Source organism: Corvus cornix, chromosome 14 (genome assembly GCF_000738735.6).
Source record: "Corvus cornix cornix isolate S_Up_H32 chromosome 14, ASM73873v5, whole genome shotgun sequence".
NCBI lineage: Eukaryota > Metazoa > Chordata > Aves > Passeriformes > Corvidae > Corvus > Corvus cornix.
This window is the reverse complement of record NC_046344.1, coordinates 5,146,080-5,170,082: the sequence shown is the minus strand read 5'-3', so window position 1 is coordinate 5,170,082 and position 24,003 is coordinate 5,146,080. Positions and strand designations below refer to the sequence as shown.

Here is a 24,003-nt window from a genome sequence, read left to right as displayed (position 1 = left end):
CACCATTACTGTTAGATTATTGCAAGGTACCCAAGACAGCTTCTCAATTCAGAAATTATCTCTGCACAGCCCCGTAAAACGAGGAACAGAGAGAGACCAACAGACAGTTTTCATAGACTAAATTTCAAAAAAGGAAAAAAGAAAGACAAATCTTCTTCCATGTAAACAGCAGTATGGTGGGGAAAGTAACTTTCTTTTTTTCCTGTAGCTTTTTCAGTTAATTTAGTTCAAGCTTTTCATTCATTGGCTCTATAATAGTAAAAACCTACAGAATTTGAATTTATCATTTAATTTTCCTGAGTTTCCTAACAGGATATATGTGACTAAGACCTGGTTGATAGGTTAAGGGGACACTTCAATCAAGCTTTTAAACTTGTTTTGTGATTTTTTTTCTTTCCTGACTCTGCTCCATCCCCCTGAGAAAATAATCTTAATTATTTATAAGCTAAATATCCTTTTTTATATACAAAACTACTGAAAATACAAACATATGTTAAACTGAGCTTTGCTCTTTTATTCGCAACTATTTATCAGCAGTTTTTCCATCAGACCAAGCCCCAAAGAAAAGGAACAAACACACAATTAGCAGAACCTCCAAGACCTCTTCAAACATCTGTCCGCTTATAACGCAGATAAATACCCCAGATACTTCTCAAAAGTCTTCTAGGGATGGTGCCATTGAACATACTAATTTTCCCTGCCAATTGTACATTTTTATGTAATATAAACTAGGTTGATGTCAAAGAACTGAAAATTACAAACCATATGTCACACCAGAAGCAGCTTATAAAGATTAGCATATTTATAAGACAAAAAATGCATTTTAAATAATGCAAATATGAAAACATCTTTTTATTTGTAAAAGCATTTTTTTCCCCAAATCAAGCTAAAGTTGCTTTTCTACTTCACTTTTACGAGATCAAAGAAATTAGATCCCATCCTCTAGGAAAGATCTTAGAGAGAGTAGTATCTGATACTGTGCAAAACGCCAACAATCAATAATTTATCCTTTCAAACTGTAATACTAGGCTCTGAGCAATAATCCATTTTGTCCAAGATAAAACACAGAAGTCAGTCAATCTGGTAATGGTCATAACAGCCCAAAACATTCCAAGCTGAAAACCACGTAGGGCAAGACTAAACTTAGAACTCTAGTTTTTAGCTGAAATCCAGTATTTTTTACAGAAGCTTAATTTTTCACATTTCTGTCTCAATTCGTTTTGACAAACTTTTTAAAGCAGCACTTTTTAAACTTTTTAAAAGCCCATTCAAAAAATATGAAAAGCTATGCTAATTGAAGATGAACAATTAAAACCATGTGTTTTCAGCAGATGATCAATATGCAAATTAAAATGTTATTAAAACCAAAACTAGTGGACAATTAGCAGGAAATGCTTATCGTTATTATGGTCATTAACTCTCAGAGCAGCAATAAAACCAGAATAATATTTGTCTGCCTCCCAGAGACGTGGCTCTCCGCAAAGCTGAGGGACCAACATGAACTTCAATGTATTCCTCACGAATTTTGTTGTATTCCTTCTGTTGCTAATACATTATTTAGCAAACCAAATTTAATGTCAATGTCAAAATGGAATCATAGAATCAGTGAGGTTGGAAGAGGCCTCCAAGATCACTGAGTCCAACTGTTGACTGATCACCTTGACCACCAGATCATGGCACCAAGTGCCTTCCTCGTTTCTGAAACACGTCCAGGGACAGTGCCTCCACCACCTCCGTGGGCAGCCCCTTCCAATGTTTAACCACCCTTCCAGTGAAGAAATTCTTCCTACAATAGCTGGCCAGAGAAAACCATATGCTAGTTAAATATATATTTTACCTAGTAGGAAAATGATTTGTTATACAAGAGTCCTCATAGAAAATTCTCCGAAAAGGTTTTCATAATGTGAGAACTGACTAAAAATAACTTTCAATTAATAATTAAAAACACCAAAAAAAAAGAATTGTAAAACTCCCTTGGATGATGAGGCTGATTTTCCCCATTACTGTGGCATTCATTTTAAAAACCTAAGGCCACGAGTATCAGATTTTTGTATTATTAGCACTGCTCTTTCAACTAGTCAATATAATAAAGTCTCTAGCAAACTCTGGTCAAACATATTCAATGGTTTGGTTCTTCTGTCTCTATAATTCTCTTCACTTCAACTGAGAGCACTCTCACTTTATGATGCACCACTAATAATCTGTAATAGAATTAAATGGATACTTTCCAGGAAGTCAGCAGTACAGCTACAAGAGTATTTTTGTTGCACAGTTCTTTTAACGTACTATTCATAGCTGAGAAAGTACTTTAATTTCCCTAATTAGCTGTTCAGTAATACAGAAATATGCTAATTAAAATCTATTTTTCTTCTCTTAAATTATGTCATGCTGTCAAATAGATACAAAAAATGAATGAACGAGTGATATTTGCAATATCAATGCAATATTGACATTGTGTAAGTGCTCCACCAGCACTTGCTCCAATTATTTTGCCTTGAATGAGTTTGCATTGTTTAATTGTTCAGAACTTAATAAACAATTCTGTAGATGATGCATGAAGAGAAAATAGGATCCAAGATGGTCAAATAGTGATCAAGACACTATAGAAGATAAATGGTGAAGAATTCCTCTGCCATTCTGACCACAGGAGTCAAATCAATCTCTTCTACTGGCAGTGTTATAAACTGGAAGTGTTAAAAAGAGGGGATCCAGGAGATGGTCTGTGCTAAGTAGGTACCATTTTGAAAAAGTTTTTGGATGTGCAATTTTAAAGTGTAAAAACACTAATCCTTGTTTGATGTGCAGAAACTTGTGGCTTCCATGCAATCCCAAAGATTCCATGTTGATTTAGATAAACAGGTCAGACTTCCTGGCACCAGAGTTGCTCCAGGGTGAGAGAGACAACTGCAAAGGCCTCAGGATCAGAGCAGAGCTCTGCCCTCCACAGCTCCCAGAGACCTGCTCAGAGAAAACCCTCTGCAAGAGCCCACAGCTTTTAGCTGGTTCTCCTTTTGAACTTCTTTTTCCCTGTACCTCACAGCTGTGAGATATGTATTCTATTCTCTGCCCAGGTGGATGGTATCAGGAATTTATAGATAAGAACTCAAGAAAGATCCTTCATTTTCCAACATGGAAAAAGCCATTTATGCAGTATCTCTGTTTTCTCCCACATAGGACATCCGTTCTGCTAACCAATGTCCCCGTGCTAGCCACAAAACAAATAAATTAAAAACCAACCCAACAGCACCAAAAAACTCAAAGGCAGGAAAAAGAAAAAGGAGCAGGGGTAAAGGAAAGCTCTGGGAATGCTTGCTTTCACAGGAAGAAGTTTCTACAGAAACAAAAAAGATACATAATGAAGTATCTTGAATTCTATCAGTGATTTTTAAAATCATGGCAACTAGAGGAAATCCTTTTCATTTACTTACTTGCATTTTTCTGGACTGTGAAATACCTAAAAGCTGGACAACTCTAAATATTTGTGTTACTGAGGATTATCTTTCCTTTGGATCTAGTTAAAGGAAAGGCCAGAGCTTAGAATAAATACTGCTTTTTTGAGATTAGGGGATCTACACACCTGGAATAGCCAAGTACAGGCAAATGCAACCCACAATTCAGTATTGCTGTTTCTGTCTGGAACACCTTTGTAAACAACTAGTAAGATTTAAGACTTGGAAAAAATATCTAATTTTATTCAATAGCTCACACATACTTCAGTAGAAAATTGATGGTTATGGCTGTCTTTTACTAAGTTGAGGAGCCATCACACTGCTCTGTGCAACTTGATAAGCAATATTAGTCAAAAGGTACTACATTTTTTTCCTTACTACACCTATGAAGATACTGTCTCATGTCTTGTCTTGTCGGGGTTCAAACAAAATTTCTGTTTAAAAAACTTGTCGTGGTTTTGATCTTGTCAACAACCTGATTCTATTTATTTTCTTAAACCCATTATACAAAGCCAGATTATGAAATGAAATGAAACAACCCAAAAAAGCAACAAAACAACAAAAAAGCAACAAAACCCCACAAAACTAAAACTGAAACCAAAACATTGGACTCCTTGGCTTTATTAAGAACTGCAATGAAAGCTATATATCTCAAAAGTCAAGGATTTCATCATAAAATCCTTACATTTCAGCTGGCTTTTTACCTGGAAAGTGTATTAGTTCCATTACCAATCTGAGGGGACAGACCAATTTTTCAGTTCCTGAAACCTGCTGAAGTACATCCTTTTTCACACACAGAATGCCCCCCACTTGCTTAAGCTCAAAGAAAATTAGATCAGAGTGACAGTAAGAAGCAGAAAGAGTTGACACATTGACACTAAAGAACCACTTTGGAATGAATCTGAGTAACTTCAGTAACACTTATTAATAACCCCCACTGTATACATTGATTCTTCTACCAAACAAGTTTTAAAACCATCGCAGAACAACTGAGGCTTTTAAATGTCTAAAGGAAAATTAAGAATCATGTAACAGCAATACACATCTTTCAAGCTTGTAACTCTTCAAAACTGTTTAAAGCACCATGTCAGAGAATGCTTCTAACATGTAAACTCTACAGAATAAAGGCTAAAATTGAAATAGCTTACTTTTCTACATCTTGTTATTATATTAGTATAATTACATTTGTTATCATGTTCAGCTGAGTCATACAAATCTTAACCTTCCTTTTTATATTAGTTGAGATGGTCATTAGTCTCCTCCAACCGAAAGGGTTCACTGCAATTAACTTAACTTTTGCAAGTTATAAAATGAAAATGTGCGCTATATAAGGGAAAATATAAAACCTTTCTGTGCTACGTGAGTATGTAATAATGCACTTCATGTGTTTTCCCACAAATTTAAAAACAGACTTAGTAAGTGACCAGTAGTTATGAGACCATCCTTTAACAAGGACTCAAAGAGAAAAGGCTTCAAAGAGCTTGAAACCTGTTGCCTTTAGCTGTTTCTTCAAAGATGGTATGTCTGAGAGCTCTGAACTCTTTGTTTCTGGCAGAACTGCTTCACACACAGTGATATGAAAAAGCACCACTAAGTAATTGAAAAACCACAAGTGTTCTGCCTCTAACACGATTACATTTCACAATGCAGATTTATGAGATTCGAGATCTCCATTTAAGATCATGCCATTTCATACAGTTTCTCTCAGTCAATATACAAGGTACAAAATGAAAATGCATTTACAGATGCAGTCATTCGCTGGTTTGAGCTGGGGATGAGTCAATTTTCTTCCCAGTAGCTGGTTGGGGGCTGCGTTTTGGTTTTGTGCTGCAAAAAAAATTGCTGGTAACACAGAGATGATTTTGTTATTGCTGAGCAGCCCTTGCACAGAGTGAAGGCCTTTTGGGCTTCTCACCACCCTGCCAGTGAGGAAGCTGGAGGAGCACAAGGAATTAGGATGGACACAGCCTGGACAGCTGACCCAAGGGATATTCCAGACCATCTGGTGTCATGCTCGGCATGTAAAGTTGGAGGAAGAAGGAGGAATAGGGGATGTTTGGAATGATGGCGTTTGCCTTTCCCAGCCATCATTAATCACCATTAATGAGCTCTGCTGTCCCCGGGGATGGCTGCGCACCTGCCTGCTGAGGGGATGAGGTGAAGGGACACCTTGGCTTGCCTTGTTTGCACACACAGCTTTAGTTTGACCTGGTAAACTGCCTTCATCTCAACCCAAGAGTTTTCTCACTTTTACTCTTCCAATCCTCTTCCCCATCCCACTGGTGGGGGAGGGAGTGAGCGGCTTCATGGTACTCAGTTGCCAGCTGGGCTTAAATCATAACAAGTCATAAACACAAATCATGCCTAGAAATCTGAAATTCAGCAATATATGCATTTAAATCACAAAAATACTCTGTCTACAAAAAACAGAACCATAAAGGAACTTCTGACCAGCATCAGAAATAGGACTTCAGAAGCCTTGAACACACTGAAGACTTCAAAAAACCCCAATATATCAATCACTACAGACAGTTCTTCATATGTACAGTACATTCTACTGCCAACTTACTACATGAGCTCTGAAAAGCTGTGTCTGGTGTTCTATTTGCCTTGATGCAGCATCTAAACAAGCAGGCAAACACACGGTTTTTTCAGCATGTAGCTGAATTCTCCAGAATTTCGAGACAGCTAAGACTGCTGGATGTCTGGAAGAGTGACTGAGAGCTGCAAATATGTATGAAGGCAACATTTGCCTTTCACTCAGAATATAAGATTTGACTGAATTATGAGAAAGCTGTATCTGGCAACACTGATACTCGTTTGGGGAGCTTTTCAGTCAGGGAAGGCAGTCATGTCCTCAGGACTGCACTGTACCTCTGTAACTTGTATCTTGTCTTGTACTTATTTACTGTCTTTCCTGAGTTTCATTTATTTATTTATGTAAAATCCCCACTGCCTTTGTCACATGTTAAAAGTTCCAACAGAAGACTTCTGTAACCACACAGATCTGACTGTTAATGAAATGAGTGACAAGTGGGTGCACTGCACGTGCCCAACACCAACACTCACTAATTGGTTATGAAAAATGTGCATTATGCAATAATTTACCAAAGCACCAATGCCTAATCACTTCACGCTGCAAGAAATTTCAAGCAAACATGAGTAATTATGCCATTAGTTTTAATAAAGTGACAGCTAGCACTTACTCCACTCTAGTGAACATTTGCACAGAAGTTGGATTATCAGTGTTTATAATGTCCTGCAGCTCTATGGAACGACACTTAGCACTTAGAACATCAAGAATTCTTTCAAGATTTGTTATGACATTTAAGAACATTTGTTCACATGTTAAGTGTGGAAATCCAAAATTGCTCAGCACCTCCTTTTTTATATACTACATGAAAACTTTGACTTCACTTGTCAATGATATGGATGAAAAGTGTCCATCTCTGCCCATGGATCATTTGCAGAGCCATCTTGTCTTTTCTAAGTGGCTGCTCCAGTATCTTTTTATATACTGGAGTTCAACAATTTGAAAAATATATAAAAAAATTAAGTTTTAGACACTTGACCTGGTTTTCCTTAACAGAAGCAATAAGATTTTCACTCTGAGTTTAAACAGGCACAACAGTTAACACTGCAGGTTTTGACTGACACCAGTACACCATAAATATGTCTTTTTCAGGCTTTGGGTAGCAAAGACAGAGCTACATCCAGTATATGAAAGCTGAAAATTATACTCACAAGAAACCTGAATGGGATTGACAAGGCATCATTTTAATTATGATGCATTTACATAGTGAATGTAACGTTAAATTACCAGCACTTAAAATTCTGAGTTTGACATGAGTGCCATTGACTCAGAATCCTCAACTGAAGATTCAGAAAAAGATGCTTAAATATTTGACCCATTAAATGGTAATAATAAATCATATATAATTAATTAAATCTGAGTAAGAGTGCTTTCAAAACTCATATAAAGAAACTTGAAATGAAGATGTTAGATACTACATAAACAGCTTGAAAAAAAGTTTTCAAAATACAGATCTTGCTTTGTTAGTCACTGCTGCTTCAAACTTGTTTATGAATGGGAGGTTTATATTGAGAGTCACTTGAAATTTTTCTGTTGATGATTTCATTAAACAATAGCATCACTGGCCTATCTTGTAATTGAATTAAGCTAGAGTCAATTGACCTATTCTCCCATTTCCATGAAACTAAACACCTAAAAGTGAAATTTTAGCCTTGTTCTATGGATAATGAGCACTAGCATGATTAGGCTCTGTGAACAGGAAACACCTTCTCTCAGTCCACTAATTTTATGAAGTTACTATATAAAATATGTGTTCTTTTCAAGCAGGGAAAAAACCCCAGAACAAAACACCGACCTCTTATTAAGAAGAGGTATGCTAAGAATCTTGCATAGCAGTTCCATGAGAGAAGACAACACACAACCTTAAACAAGAAGTTTAAGATAAAAAGAAAATAATCTTTCTAGTATAAATATGGCATTTTAGAAAATTATGGTTGCATATGCCAATGCAAAAAACTAATTTATCAATAATCCACATATTTTTCTTCATTTAAGACACATCTGATGTTGTTCACAAGTAAACAGTTATGTTTTTAAAAACAAAACAAATTCTAAAGAGAAGTGGGAAATTAGTTGATAACATTTATCTTAAAACCTGGTGTTTGAAGCGGCATTAAAATGGTTTTTAATTCCAGCTACTCCATCTTCAAAACAAATCTCACGTCTTCGTGGCAATAAAAATAGCAAAAGGTGGAACACAGGAGTTACTATTCTTGATCTCTTGCCTCTTAGATTTATCTAACATTTAAAAAGAAAAGCTGAGATAATCTACCATTAAACAATCTTCCTGCTCATCTGCTTTCAACAAGGCCTCCGGCACAATAAAAGCCCTGCTTAGCAAGCGTCCTAGAAAAACCACTCTGTGCCCAGTGAGAGGATCATGGTGGGATCTGTCCCACATTGCAGGTGTAGAATCAGAGGGTTTAAGCTCCCTTCTCAGCCTGTCCCTAGCAGGAGGCATCACTTGTATGACAACAGCACGGAGGAGGACTAATCTGAGACCAGAAGCACATGGATACAGAGGCTCTGGCAGCCTGAGACAAAGGGATAAAGACAACAGAGGGAGGAGTGAGACACACAGATGGATGTACACACAAACAACAGGACTGCCCTCTCCATTGGACAGCAGTATTTCCAGAGTACTCTCACCAAAGCTACTGGAGAAGGTTTTTTATGCATCACAGCATAAAAAAGTGCCAGTGAGCTTCTCCTCAACAGGGACAGCGGGGAAGAAAGCACAAAGGTTTGCAAATGTTACATTCACATGATAGGTAGAATCTGGGTTTATTCAACCTCTTGATCCTGAAGGAAACAGTCATGAACAATCTGCAAGAAAAGTTTGTTGTACATCTTCTACAAACACAGATTCAAGAGGACTTAAACTTACCAATACACACATTTAGAAATACTGATGGAGAATTCCCTTCACCTCCTCCCAACCACTTCAATACTCCAGAAATGTGTTCCATGTTATGATAAATGTATTATCTTTGAACTGCAGGTATGGCACTGCACCATATATTTCTTTTCCAATAATCATACACCATTTAGTTACTTCAGAAGTATTTAGTCATGAATGGCCTTTCCACTTCTTGACAGATAAGAAATAAGAAGCAAGGGATATTCATTCCCCAATGCACAAGGAAGACTGCAATGACAGTGTTAGTACTGAGTCAGTGTTTAACACAAATGTTAGGTGAGCAAACAGCACTAGTTTAACAAAATACATTTTTTTCTAAGTGTCTAAACATTTTAAATATTTGCACTATAGTTCCATTATTTCCTTAGCACCTTCCCTTAGAAAGCAAAATTGCTACTAAGTTGATTTCCTATGAACTCAATGCCAAAACCACATATCAAAGCCACAACATTCTCAGCTAATAAATACACAAAATTTGACAAATATGAGGATGAACGCAGTGTCTACCAGATCTTCTGATTCTTTGTGTAATAATGAGTTACAAACTTCAGTTGCAGCCTGGAATCAATATGGGACCCTTCTGGCAGCACATATTGGAGCTATGTTATCATTATTCTCTACTTTCTGGTCCAAGAGAGCTATACCCAACAAATTATTTTTTAGGTAATATGTTAGACCAAGGAGTTTATTAGGAAAAATATATGGCTTTGGGCTTAAAAGACCATAAAGGGGTTTAAAGAGACCTAAGGGACATTGATTTATCTACCAGAATCAACTTTCTCTTCAGGCTGCCACAATAGAGCATGGAAATGAGAAAAACAGGATTAAATAATCACATTATCTGCATAAAAAGCTCTAATACTTTATTGTTTATAAAAATGACACTTTAAAAGATATCTTAATGGTGTGATGTAAGATTGTACAATCCACTTCCACATCTTGCATTAAGTGGTGTTAAAGACTTCCTTTAACTTCTTCCTAATGTTGAGCTCACACCACCCTTTTTTACCTACTGAATCTGGGCATTAGATACAAACACTAAAAAGTAGTACTGGTGGAATTTGCAACTGAAGCTACAAAGTTCCTTTTTTTTTTAAGAAAAAAGTGCTATTCCTATCATCAGCCTACAGAATTGAGATACCAATTTTAATATTACTTAAATTTAGCATCTACCTTACAAACTCAGGCTGGGAAGACTCCACCCAACAGAGGGAGAAACTCACTGAAAAGGTCTTTCAGAGAAAAAACCTAAAGTTAAGTCTTCTAAACCACCTCACCCAACTATTGTCTCCCCATGAGCAGCAGCCTCCACATATTTGTAAGAAGTCAGGCCACGTACATTCCCTTGTGTTTTGTCACAGTCGGAAAATTCCCTCCCAGTTTAAGCTGATCTTACGATGGCTGCCAGGGTCATGCCCCGGCCAGGCTTTCCTGTCACCTCGTTTGCGTTGTCCCTGATGCCTGTGTGACCCCAGTCTGAGCTAGTTCAGGGAGCTGAACAGATGAAAATTAACTTTAAAAATACTCCCCTAAAAAAGCCTAGATCTACATTCCTAATCTTAGTGAGGGTGCCATTTGTATTACACCTCAGGGGCATTTCACTCATAAAACACGATTAGCAACAGACTAGCATCTACTCCAGGAATAGATTTGTTATTTTCTGTAGCAAAGGCAGAACAAAAAATCTCTCTTTGTAAACCAAAAATACAAATGCTCAAGATATGATACACAAATATCACATATATCTAGAAGTCAAGAATCTGTGCCATGAGCAGATCCTATAAACCCAGTCATGCATGTTTAAAAGCAAAGAAGGTGGTATCACTTTAAAATAAAAGGCTCCTCCCTTCTCAGCCATGTCACCCTTTGAACTCAGACTTGCAAGTGCTACATGAGCAAATTCCTACAGAACCTTCTGGGGCTGTGACAATCCAAAGGCCATGTCTATAAAGGAATTGCGAAGTCTTGCTTTACTCCACTGGCAGATAGAACTTCAGAAACCCCAAGTTCTTTGGGAACAGGCCTTTCCATGAAGTTACATTTTTGTTCTGCATGAGCTCTATGGGTGGTGAAGGGTCATCTTTGAGGCACGTGCAGCAAAGATTCTTTATTCACTAGAAGATACTCACTTGATAGCCAGAAATAGAACCCAAATCTCACCAATTACTTGCTTTCCAGCTGTAATAACTGTAAGTAGTCTAATCCAATGCCATGCTATAGCTGCTAACAGTTCTTCCGTTGGTTCACACAAACGTCTTCTTGTGCTGAATTTAAAACATTTCAAGCAAATGAAAGATGGAGCCAAGCACTGACAAGAAAACAAAATACTGAAAAACTGATCAGTGGGCAGTTCTCGGTCTCAGTTATGAGTGTGTAGACAGGAAAAATAATAGGTATCAATTTAAAGTTAATCATCATGCACATGCAAAAGGAATTTGCATCAAAGATGCAAAGGCACCTTCTGGCATTTTATAATCTCTGCACAAATCTTATGAAAATTGTTCTATTTCATATGTTTTAACTTCAAGAAAACACAATCTTGAAAATACCAACATATCATCAATTTGTTCCTTAAAAGCTATTTAAATAAATATTATGTATGTACATATGCAGAGGGAAGAGGAAAGGCCTATTTCTCTAATGAACTCAGCATGAACAAGATCCTGGTCCATGGGGAATCAAATTGCCTCTAGTCAGCCCACAGATTCATCACAGCAAAAAGGTCCAGCTGGATGAAATAACCAGTCCATCCATAATGTGATGTTCAGGTAAAGCTGTACAGAAAGTTGAAAATTCATGGAAATCTTTTCCTTGAGTCAAGAATGTGTTCAAGACTTGTACATGTATAGTGGTCAGAACAATAAGACAATAAAAAAAAAAATCCCTCTGAGACATACAAAAGCCCCATCCCTTCACTTAACAGCTTCCTAATAATTCACTTTAAGATAGTTTTTTAGTATTTCTATGGTTTGTTTAAGCAATCTTTAAGATATTAGATAACATTTGCCTTTGTTATTCAAAACGCATGACTATGCACAGAGATGGCAGAACCTTCCAGAACAACTTTTCAAGAACTAGGAGTCATGGACACAGACTTGCCTTCTGTTCTTAAGTGAGGTGAAAGCCACAGAGCAGAACTGCCCCAGCCTCTCTCCACACCCAGGTCACTCCTGGTCTGAGCATCTCCTGGCAGTGCAGGAACACAATGATGATAAACACCCATTACTTATGGTCTCCCTTCAGCTCTAAGAGGACAATTACACTGCACTCTCAGGGAATCAACTGAAACACTGCACTTGGAATGTTAATATTATGTGTTCATAGCTCTTTGAACTTGCTGTAAGAAGTCTTGAGAATAAGTGCTTTTCCAGCAAAACATAAACATATAAAGCAAACCAAGAGTTACCACAGTAGAGAGAGTGAGAAGTCGCATGATCTGGCCACAGAAAACGCCAACTGTCTCCACCTCACTTCTATTTAGACTAGGCCTGGATCTACTCCTCCAAATCAATTGTTTAATTATTATAATTATATACACAAAAAATCAACTGTTTAAAAACTAGCACATACTTAAAATGTTCATCTAAAGAAAAGAAACACAAAAGGCAAAGCCAATACAAAATCTTGAGTTTCCAATAAACAGTCTTTTGCAATTAGAAATGGTTCCTTCTACATTTAATTCAGAATCTTTTTCACTCTCCAGTAAGTTTTGCCCTAACATTTCACCATCTCTCCATCCTCCTAACAACCAAACACTCTATGCAAGTTGTTTATCATCTCTGCACCTTATGCAGTTTGAAGTTTGAAGCTTGAAAAGGCTTCTTACACTCAGCAAATTTATAATGCACCAGATCAAATATTTGAATTAAGGAAGTTGGGCCCCAGAAACATTTTTATCTGTCTACTGGGTCTACTTTCTTTCAAAGCATAATGCATATCAATACCACCTTAAATGTACATTCAGGTATTTGTAGAATTCTGAATACAGATTTGATTAAGTAGCATAAAAAGATTACAGTTCCATTGCTGTAAAACTAAGAAAAATCAGACGAGCTTCTCTTTCTTAATATTTAAAGATACCAGGCGCCTGCTGGAGAAGCTTAAAGATTTGCACTGCTTTTATCTATTTTAAAATCTTTCTGAACAACAGCCATCAATCTGAAGAAATATATTTTCAAAGTATTCTTTCATTCCTCAACAAAAGACAGACATTGGGAAGGTACTTAAATCCATTAAGATGCATGTAGAGTAGCCTCTAGCAACTTCCAACCTATTTAAATAAGCAGAATTTTTCTATTTCCATACAAATATTCCAGTAGTTTAGTAAACATTTTGTACCTCAGTAGGCATCAGTGTTTGTTAATCTCATACATAAAGAATAAATTCCAATCCTGCAGGAGCCCTGTGTATTCCCAGGACTCTGCCCAGGCATGCAGACCCCTGGGCTAGACGTCTCTGCAGGGGGATGTTCCTCTAAGTACAGTAGGCAGCGACTGGGGCCAAATGATTCACTCCTACCATCACCTCACAAATTCTAATTCGATAATTATAGTGATTATCAATTAGCATCTCATCACTATTTGATGACACACGATGACTTGGGGCTAACTAGGATCTTGTACTCACATTTAACAAAAATGCCACGAAAAGAGGGTTGGTGGCAGAAGCCAGCAGGCAGAAAGAGCTGAGTAAACAAAGGAATGTGCAACAGTTTTGGGACTCTTAAAGGTTAATTTTTCTGACAAGGCCCTGTTCAGAGATGGGCCAATGCAGTCACACCCCCAGTGTGAGGGGACCCTGTGTAGATCTCTGGCCATCACAGGAGTGGGAGCACCATTCCCAGCTGTGCTCATGGAACAGGCCACAACCTCTGTCTCCTGTACGTCTCTTCCACCCAGAAGTCACTCCCATGGTGAGAAGGTCTGCACAACACTAAGGTTCGAAGAGAATCCTTTTTTACTCAGGACAACAACCCACTGCACATTTCAGACTAATGAAACTCACTTTAAAAAGGAAAAAGAAATCGAATAAATTTTGTATTGAAATACGTAACGCAACTGCCAGAAGACAGAACAGCTGAAGAGCTGAGCACAAAATGAATTTACAAGTGGTTTTGTCTACAGTTCACTACTAGATCAGCTTTCACATGGATGATCATTCAAGTTTAGAGAATACTCAACCAACCTGTTGCAGCTGAAACTCATTTCTTCCATTCACCTTGCAGTATCTTATACTCAACAACTTTACCTGTTCTGTTTCCTACAAATGAAGCACCTGCATTTCAGTATACCTGAAATACTTCTTATGTCTTTAATGCTGGAATAGTTATTATAGAAACATTAGCTGGATATAGCATTGTATTATGATTCATTCAGAAGAGCCATGGCCCATATATTTAGAATGTTAATTTTTTTATCTTATAGAAAGATTGAAGTCATGTAATTCTCTCATGCATATGACCACATCATTCCTTTTAGAAACTTCTATGGCTGTAGCAGAATTTCCATTTTCATGAAGAACTTTTATAGGAATTGTCATCTTCTCTCTAAAGTAAATTTTTGCATAAAAATGATGAATGTCTTAGAATCCATTAGAATTCAGAGTGCAAAAAAGACCCGTAAGTTATAAATTAATACAAATATTGTGAAATCCCAATAAAAGCCCTCTACACTAAGACCTCCACACTAGTTTATGTGTCAAATAATTCTTAAGGGGACTAACTGTAATCTTCAGCATTATGTAAAAATTAAAATGTATTTTGTTTCTGCATTACATAATTGTTTTATCTTTCATTGTTTCATGTCTTCTACGTTTCATACCTTTATCTGCACAAATATTTTTCAGAAATAATGTATCTTATTCTCTTCCCTTCCCCTTCTTGCCTTAAATACTCTCAGTTACTTAAAACTAACTTAGTGCAAGGACTTTATTTTGGGATAGTTTGTATACACTGCACAACTCCCTGAGATATACAGTACCTGAAATTGATACGACTGCAAATGCTGAGTAATCTGAAACATACTATTGAAAAATTATGCTCTACTATGTGCTAAACAAAAGTTTCAATTCACTTTTTATTCCAGTAAAATGGCTAGTTTACTACTGACCATAGAAAAACTGCTTTACATGGCATCTAAAATGATTCCTGAATCCCTGGCACCTAAAACTGCCTTTTATGATACTTTTTTCATTTTAATGTAAAGAGCAAGAATCATCAGCATTTATCTGCCAACATGAAGCTTCATATTGGCACATATCAACAACAACTACCAAAGGAAAAGACCAAAAAGTGATGTGAATTTTAATTTGCAGAGATAATTATGTCAGGTATGGCTTGTTTCAGGATAACAATACCCTGTTAGGGCTTGCAGGCCTCAGCAGAGGTAATTTGGGAATAGCAGTGACAGCATAAACAAAGCACTGAGAAAGGTTTATGAGGGTGGAGTCCATATAAAACACTGGATTAAATCTCTTCTGTATCCTGCGGCTCCAAACTTTCCGAGGATGCAGCAGTAAACCCTGAGCAGACAAACTACAGCAGACTTGGCTTCCAACCCCTCTTCCTCAATGCACGAGCCCCATCCACTTATTACAACTGAATGCACCGTTGTTCCCCGTGAAATACTTGAAAACAAAGAGCTAAAACACAAAGCCCGCTCCCCTTCATGGAGTATTAACTTCCGCTTTTAATAACTAACTCCTGGTCCCACACGATACAGTTCGGCATTGTCCAGCACACCCCACTTCAGCCAGACAATGCACACAGCAATAAAACTCAACCCAGCAAAGAAAGTGAAAGCTGCGTTTGTTCAGCGTGTTATTTGGCGCAGCCAACTGTAATGCTTCTGCCTGCCATTCCTGCCATTTATTGTTTACTTTGTCAAAGGATTATTAAGAATTAGGCTACATTTGGCAATTTTTTGAGAAGGGAATTTACATGCAAAGTGACTGACACTTGGTATTTAAAGTCTATTGGTCGACTCTGACCCTTCGTTTACAAGTGACTCATTTGACTGCAAGGATCTCTGATGTGGAAATGCTCAGATACGAATCAATTGCAGTTTTTGTCTCGGGTAAATGTTACTTGGCAATCCAAAAGAAATGAACAATGCTGAGACCGAGGCTCGCATAGAATAGTGCTCATATGTTTAAAGAATTCCTTTTACATGCCTGGTTTAGTTCTAGTCGGAGGATTTATGACTCCCCTTCTCCTAATAACTTATCTCAGAGCACAGTGTTTTTAAACACACACACACACAGTCACAGAGACACACACACACACAAAACCAGCAGTTAACTCTTTTGCTGCCTGAAAGAACAGCACAGATGCATTTAAGTAAATTTAAAAAGGAGGTTTGGTGCTGATAGGGATTTTGATTCTCCGTGGGAGGTTGGGATGGGGTAAGGATAGGGCTAGAAAGGGAGAGAAACATGTAGGTACAGTTTGCAAATCCCTGCTCCATAAAGAAACGATTGTGTGTAAGGAACGACCATTCCTACATGAATCAGCTCAGTGCGAATTCTGCAGTTTATCTCTGATAAGGATAAAAGTAAAAGGGTTTCTCTGTACCCGAGCAAGATTCCCTTCCTCTCAGAAGGCAGATGCAGCATTTCTATAAACAAAAACGTCTCTAGCCCTACCTTGTGCCAGTGCTTGCAACATGTGGAGCTGAAGCAACAGAAACGCCCACCATCCCCGACAGAAGATGAAACAGAAGTTTAACTTTATCATCTTTCCGCCTCGCCTGCTATTCCTTCGGGCAATAATTTCACGATCCACCTTTCTTTCAACCGGTATTGCCTCACTGATCCCCATCCGATCCGACTGGCTGCCAGTCCTGACAGCGCTTTGGTCATCGCTCATTCCGCACCCCCGGGCCGGGCTCTCTGTGGAGGGTCGGGAGGCTGTGCTCCGCGCTTTGGGGGGAAGCGAAGCCCCCACTTGCCAGGATCGGCGGGCTCTTTGATTTGTGCTCACTCCGCCTGCAAGCCGAGAGCAGCACTCCGTGTGCCTCCCGCTATGACAGTCGCCACCTAAGTCAATGTTTCTTGTGGAGGTATTGACTGCACCAAAACAACCAGTCAGAAATGTGAAACACATGTTTCTCTGCACTGTCACATCCGATGCCTTCAGCAGAGAGGGAGTAAGTTCATGGGCGTCAGTATTTCAGTAAATCCGGATCCTTCAGCACATCTCAAACAGGGGCAGGGAGAAACTGATCCATTTTAGCCACCAGCAGACAATCCAAAGAGAACCTTTCATACCGCAACGGTGATGGAAACTGTTACCCCCGTCATTTTTATGAAGCGTGGTGAGTTCTCCAGCATGTGTCCCATTCTGTTGTAAAAGCACTGCGATGGAAGTGTTAAATTCTCGTACAAGGAAAAAAAAAAGCGACAAGAAAAAAAAAACTAATTGAAAGTATCTCGTTATTCCTTGCGCTAAGGATTTATTTCAGACAATTTTAAGATTAGCCATGCAGACAGAGTAGTCTCCAGATATCCCCGCAAAGCTCTGCATAGTTTATATTAATCCGATTTTCCTTGGGATACAAATCTCTACCGTCAATAGAAGGGTTTGAAGGGTCCTCGAGCAGGTAAATCGAGCAGCTCTGGCTGTGATTCCAGCTCGCTGTGCAGTCAGTCAGCCACAGGCCAGTGCCGGTGTCACTTGAACTCTCACGTTCATCGGGAGGTAGGGAAAACCTCAGTTGATCCTGTCTCCCTCCTCAAAGGCTGGTGCCGATCCTTTCCTTCCAGGCAGACCACGACAAAAATCACCTCTAACAGGGAAAGCGCTTTTTCTCTGGCCGGTTGTGGACGCAGCAAGGAAGCAAACCCTCAGCTGGACAGTGTCCGGGGCGGGGGGAGCGAAAATCTCCCGAAACAAACAGCAACAAGGTGAAATCCTCCCAGCTCTGCTGAGCCGGGCTCCTGCTCTCCGATCCGATGCAGCCCAGGGATCCCGGTCCTTCCTCCGAGCGTCTCTCCCTCACAGGCGCTGTAAACACAAGGGGGAAAGCGCGATCACAACAGCGGCGGCGGCGGCAATAAAACCCAACCGGAAAAAAAAAAAAAAAAAAAAAAAAAAAAAGAAAGAAAGAAAGCGCTGGCGGTTTTTACATTTGAACAGTGCATCGGGTATTGTTTCAGTCCCGCCTTCCGTAAAGGGAAAACTTTCGTGGGAGATTCCCTCCCCCCTTGTTAAAGGAAAGGAAAGAATAGGAGTAGTTATAAAAGAAGCGCACCCGGGATAAAGGCGAGTTAAAAACAAAGCACCTAAGCGCGAAGTTGATCAAACACGAGCCCCGCCGGCTCGCCCCTGCCCCCGAAAGCCTCCTCAACTTTTCTCACCGCCTCAGGCGGCAGCGCGGCGCAACCCTGCCCGCGCCCCCCGCCATCCCCCCGCGCCCACCTCGCCGTCCCCGCCCGCGTCCCGGCTCTCCCTCAGCTCCCTCCGAACCGGCAGCGGCGCTGCTGGCTCACCTCCCGGCTCCCCGCACGGCTCTCCCGCCCACAGCTCCTCAGCCCACCTTCCCTGACCTACACCTTACCAGCGGGGCTGGGAAGGGCGGGGGGGGCGCATCCTGCGCGAGGCTGAGGGGATATCGATGTGTGTGTGTGTGTGTGTTTATCTGGAGGCGTGTGTATCTGTACGTGTGTGCCACTGTCGGGACTGGGCGGTGCGGGGCGGGAGGGGGCGGGGGGGTGGTTTCAGTACAGGTTCCGCAGCCGCGGCAGAGGGGACACAAACACCGCCACCCCCATCCCCTCACACGCCGCCGGCGCAGCGGGACCTGCGCTCCCCCGGCCGGGCCGTTCATTGGGCGGGCGAGCGGGCGGGCAGCGCGCGCGCGCAACGGGGCCGCGCGCGCCCGCGCAAGGGCGGGAGCGGCGCTGTGTCTCGCGCCCCCCTCTCCCCCCCACCACCACCCCGCACGAGCCGGCCTGAGGGGACGCGGCCCCCGGTCGCCGTCGCTTGTCCCCGTCCCCGTTCCCGTTCCCATCCCCGTTCCCGTAGTCCCGGCGGGTCGCTCCGTCGCCGCGTCCCCGCGCTAACAGCGCCCCCTATGCCCGCGCGGCGATGCCGCGGGCGGGGACACACCGGGCCCGCCCGGACAGGCCGGGCCGCCGCCTCCTCATCCCGGGCACGCCGGCGGCGGCCGCGCTTCCCGTGCGCCGGCGGGCGAGGAGCAGGAATGTGGTGACAGAGCCAAGGGAGCCCCGAGGTGCGAGTTAACCCCGTCCCTGCGCGCTGAGGTGTGCGGTGCTGCCGCGTTCCTGAGCGCGGTGCGGTTGTGCCCCTGAGGGCTGCAGGTTGGCAGAGCCAAAGTTGGAGGTTGGCTCTTGCTCCTTCTGCCTTTCTGACAGGCGGTGTGTGATGATGGAGCCGTGCAGCAAACACTGTACATTATCACATCAAACACAAGGTCATTTGTGTTACTAACTGCCGGTGTGATGGGTGTCTGACAGACATCTTGTTACCCAAGAAAGCACATTTTTCTCAAGCCTTTGTTATTTTACAGCATAAAATAAAGGTAAAGCAGCTTCACAGTTTACACCCCAGCACAGGTGAATACTTTCCCTGGTTCCAACAAGGTGAATGGTTTCCCTGGCAGTGTCTCCTGTGCCCAACACCTGCCCCTCAGGTGCCATTGCATCCGTCAGCATCCAGAGCTGCTGGGCAGCTTTTCCTCCCGACGCTCCGTTTTTATCTCACGGGTACATCTGTCTGCCAGATTCCCTCCTACGCCAGTCCCTGCTTCCTCTAGTATCCAACAGGTTATTAAGTTTTATGACATCTCTTGTCTGCCCACCCTTTATCCCTCTATGTGCCAGCTTGTTCCTGTGTTCAAGAAGTTGCTGTAGTTAAATCCTCCTTATTGTGGCATCTTTTCGTGGTACAAGATATGAGGTGTATTCACCAGCCGCCTCTTCCTTGTGGTAAATAAAGTGAAAATAGCGATTCTGTTGTGCCTCTCACGTCACACTTTCCTTTTTTTTTGTGCATAGACCACATTAATAATTATCTACACATATCAGGACTCAGTGCTTATGATTTTCCCTGCAATACGTCCGTTCTGAGAACAATGCAAACTGAACCCAGATTGTGTTCAGAACTGACCTCAAGGAAGTAACAATCTGTTTTTAACTCCCATTGCACCATTAACAGTAGTTATTTTACTGCAGCATGAAAAAAACCCTTTTTATTTAACCCGTAATTTTGGGTGGGACTGATTTACCTTAACTGGAAATGGAAAATATATTTAATTGTGTGTTGGGCAGGTTTTTTTTGGTATTTTTTTTAAGCACCGTTAACAAAGGAGCATGGGGCTGCTCAAGGAAATTTCAATTTAGGATTTCAAATTTAGTTTGATATCTAAGAAAGTCCTCAGTGCTTCCTCGCAAGTTCTAAGGGGGGCAATTTGCAGTGGTTATGATGGTATTGTCAAAAGTCTGGTGAAAGAGTCATTGTCAGACTGTTAAAACCAAGGTGCTACAAAGGAGAAATGCTCATTTCTGTAACATTGCTCAATTTCAGTGAAAGTTTGTTTCACTTTGAAATCAACATGTTTTCCTTGTAGCCTTTTAACCTGTTCAGCATGCAAACAGAAGCATAGGAAGGTAACTTACAAACATAAACATAGGAAGGTAACCTACAAACAGAAACATAGGAAAGTAACCTATTTTCATCACTCAGGTCTTGCTTTCTTACTTAAATATGGTTGTGTCTTTTATACTTGACATTTTGGGAGGAACGTTTGCAGTTTGTTATTTCCTTATTTTTAACAATGAGCATGTTTAAGAGGACAATATTCATGGTTGGGGTTTTTTTTTCTATTTACCGTGGTTACAGTAAACATACTTAATAGTGTTCATACCTGAAAAAATTATCTGAAATCTTGTTATCTAGATTAGTGAAAGCTTTTTACCACTTCTCCCTCCTGCGTGCATGCAGTAGTTAAATGTAGCAGGAATATTGGTAGGAAAACAGCTCTCTCACCTGAAAAAGCAGAAACAACAAATCTGACGGTCATAAAGACAGAAAAAAAGGACGGGATGGATTTTCAGGAATTTTAAAAGTAAGCGCAGGAACAAAAGAAGCAACGTAGTTAGTTTTATTTAAAGGTGGAAAACAAGAAGGTTAAAAGTCTTTTTATCAATTACTTTTGTGTTTTGAAATGAGGTGTAAATGCAGTGAGATAATGAGACAAAAGAGAAAGGAGGAAAAGGCACCACTACTCAAGCGAGGCCATTTAATGAAAGGCGGCCTTCTAGCCAAGAAAGTGGAATCATGGAACTACTTCCACAGGAAAATCTCAGCAATGTTTTTCACAATACTTTCTATCTTCCGGGATACAGCTTATTGACTCTAACCATTGGAGTTAGCTGCGCTCCTATAGACAGAGCATTCTCATATGCATATAATTTTATAGGCTTTTTAAGGCTTTATTTGTTTGGGGGCTTTGGTGTTTTGTTTGTTTTTGAGCAATGCAGCAGGTTGTTGGGATCTGCTGTATCTCCTCATGCAGTCTCTGGTTCTTGCAGTCATTGATGGGTGGTACCCAACCGGCATCTAGATAATACCAAATGTGATGGTTTTTAGCCAAGTAATTGTTATGCTTTGTTTGGCTGTTTTAGTCCTGTAAGCCAAGTAATTGTATTGCATTCTCTTCTATTATAGAAAAAAAACCCAACAAAATTAATCAGGAATTTTTTTTATATGGTGTTTTTCGTCAGCGCACTTTCTTTGATGATGATTTACTCTACCTGGAAAATTTAACTGGTAAAGAAAAAGTCTTTACCAAAACCTTTGAAAATTAGATGGAGAGCAATAGAAACATTATGACAGGCAAAATAAAAGTTAATATTCTAGTAAGGTCTTCATCATAAGTAATGTAGAAAAATTAATAGTTTTAATTCCCTGGATAGAAGGTATAGATCTTGTTGGAATCCTGAAAACAGTTTAATGGGTTGTTCCTACGCTTCCATTTTCCTTCACTCAAAAGCTTAAAGTGCAAAACTTGGGACAAGCAATTTTATTGACTACCACATGATAGTCCCAGAGGGTTTTTATATTGCCTTTCCTTTTCTCCCAAGAGGGACAGTGCTTTAGAAAACAATGACTTTGCAAGTTGAAAGTAACTTTCTTTCAAGTGGGAATTTTTTTCAGCATATTAAATCAACCTGAATTCAATGAACTTTTGGGAGGGGGCTAAAATCTTCCCTAACAAGGTTATATTCCCAAGGGACAGTAGCCAGCTGCTCTGCTTTTATCAAGTAAATATGCTTCTACGTCAGTAAGAAACATTGGAAGAGAAGGGGAAAAGTATCCCATTATATGCTGGAAGTCTCAGGGGAGACATTGGGCAATGACTTCACCACACGTCTGGAAGTATCTCCTGCAGCAAATGCTGTTGCAAGAACAAGAATAACTCCCATTAAATTTTACTGGGCTTAAATAACTTAATATGGTGTCAGTTTATAAAGCCCCCAAACAAACAGAATGACAAATTTTTGTTTTCTCCATGTGGTTTGAATTTACATAAAAGAAATTAGAATTAGATTTATGTACCTCTTAGGTCTGATTTTAAATTCAGAAATGTGAGCAAATTCAGAGCTAAATTCCTTCTCTTGCTGCTTAATATGATTGTGCTCAGGAGTGTGGGAACAGGCGAGGCAAAGTTCTAAGGCACAGCGGTAAAAGATGAGGGCAGAATGAATATATTGAAATCTTTCATGGCTTTTGTGAGCCTGAGAACGATCCTGCTAGAGCTGTAGCACAGCTGTATTTATGCTCAAATACAGTTAAGCTTATGGAAGCAATGTCTGTGCAGTCAGGACAAGGGGCTAACGTGGTTTCTGAATTATCCCATCTCCTGTATCATCCCAAGGTAACGATAGGCTTTCCCATTTAGCCATCAGAAGAAATTCACAATGACCCAGCCATGTTGCCCTGCTGTGTTTTATGGAGTAGAGAGTTAGCGAAGTAACATAAAGGATCAAGACAACAGGTTCTGCGTTTTTGAAATGTAGACGTTTGAAAACATTCTCAGAGCCTGCCAGAGGAAGTCTACAGGGGCTATAATGATTCTACTCCACACAAGTTGGGGTAGAATGTAGAGAGAGATCTTCTCTTAAGAAGTCTGTGCCTTCAAACACCAGCGGGTCTGGCTACCCAGCCATGGGTTGCCGGCATCGCCCTTTCATGATTCTGATGATGCCCCAGGCATGAGTGACCTGAGCACTTTGAGAACTGTCTGAAATTGCCCGTAAATACTGGGGCAGACTTTGGACAAAGACTAAATGTGTCCGTTGAACTTAACCTTTGTACTTAAGAGTGCCATCTTGGGGACTTCCTCAACTTTCTAGTTGATCAGGAAAAAATAAATGAAGCAGAATCTGAAACTGTAAGTAGAAAAGAAATCTACTGAATTGCAGCTGAATATTAGCAGTGAAATGCATTAAGACATCAGCTTACACTTGAGCACACTAGGCAGAAGACTTCCAGACAATACATCACACTGTAGGGAGTGCGGTGTTAGCTGCATTCTTTTTTCACCCCTCTCCTTTTTTTTTCATGGAACTAAACCAAAACCCATTCACAACATTAAAAAGTACTGCTTCTGCAGTAGGTAGGGCATAAAATGTTAAAACACTTTGAAACGAGATTAGATTTCATGGTGGTTTCCATTTTTCAATAGCTTTTGGATGAAAACCCCAGCAAATAAAAAACCCCACAAAATCCTAAACTGAAGTCCTTGTACCCTATGCAAGATCCATTGTGATTCCTGTTGATTACAATTTTCTGAATTTCCTGGCTAAGATTCTGTAATATGCCCATGGTCTCTCCCAGAGAGGGTGCTAGTTCAGTGATTAGTGAACTGGTTATTGTCTTCCATATCCTTATTCACAAAGATAAGTCTTGCAGTCCCTGAACAGTGCAGAAGACTGTTTTTGTCAGGGATATGGGTTATTTTCAGATGCAGTATAAACACCTTGTCTTAAGTAAGCAAAGACATCTGTTAGACACTTTGTGA

The 24,003-nt window shown here is 40.2% G+C and overlaps 1 protein-coding gene across 7 annotated transcripts in view; it reads right to left on the bottom strand.

Annotated features, from left to right (window-relative positions):
- Positions 1-18,608, bottom strand: part of SDK1 (sidekick cell adhesion molecule 1) — a 387,822-nt gene extending 369,214 nt beyond the window's left edge. For 2 of the 7 annotated variants that reach the window (XM_010392384.4, XM_010392386.4), the window contains exon 1: positions 16,604-18,196. In XM_010392384.4, the coding sequence (XP_010390686.2) occupies positions 16,604-17,063 (460 nt within the window). In that variant the 5' untranslated portion in view covers positions 17,064-18,196. The other 5 variants (XM_039560133.1, XM_039560134.1, XM_039560135.1 and 2 more) reach the window with 5 other exon arrangements.
- Positions 18,609-24,003: the final 5,395 nt, after the last annotated feature.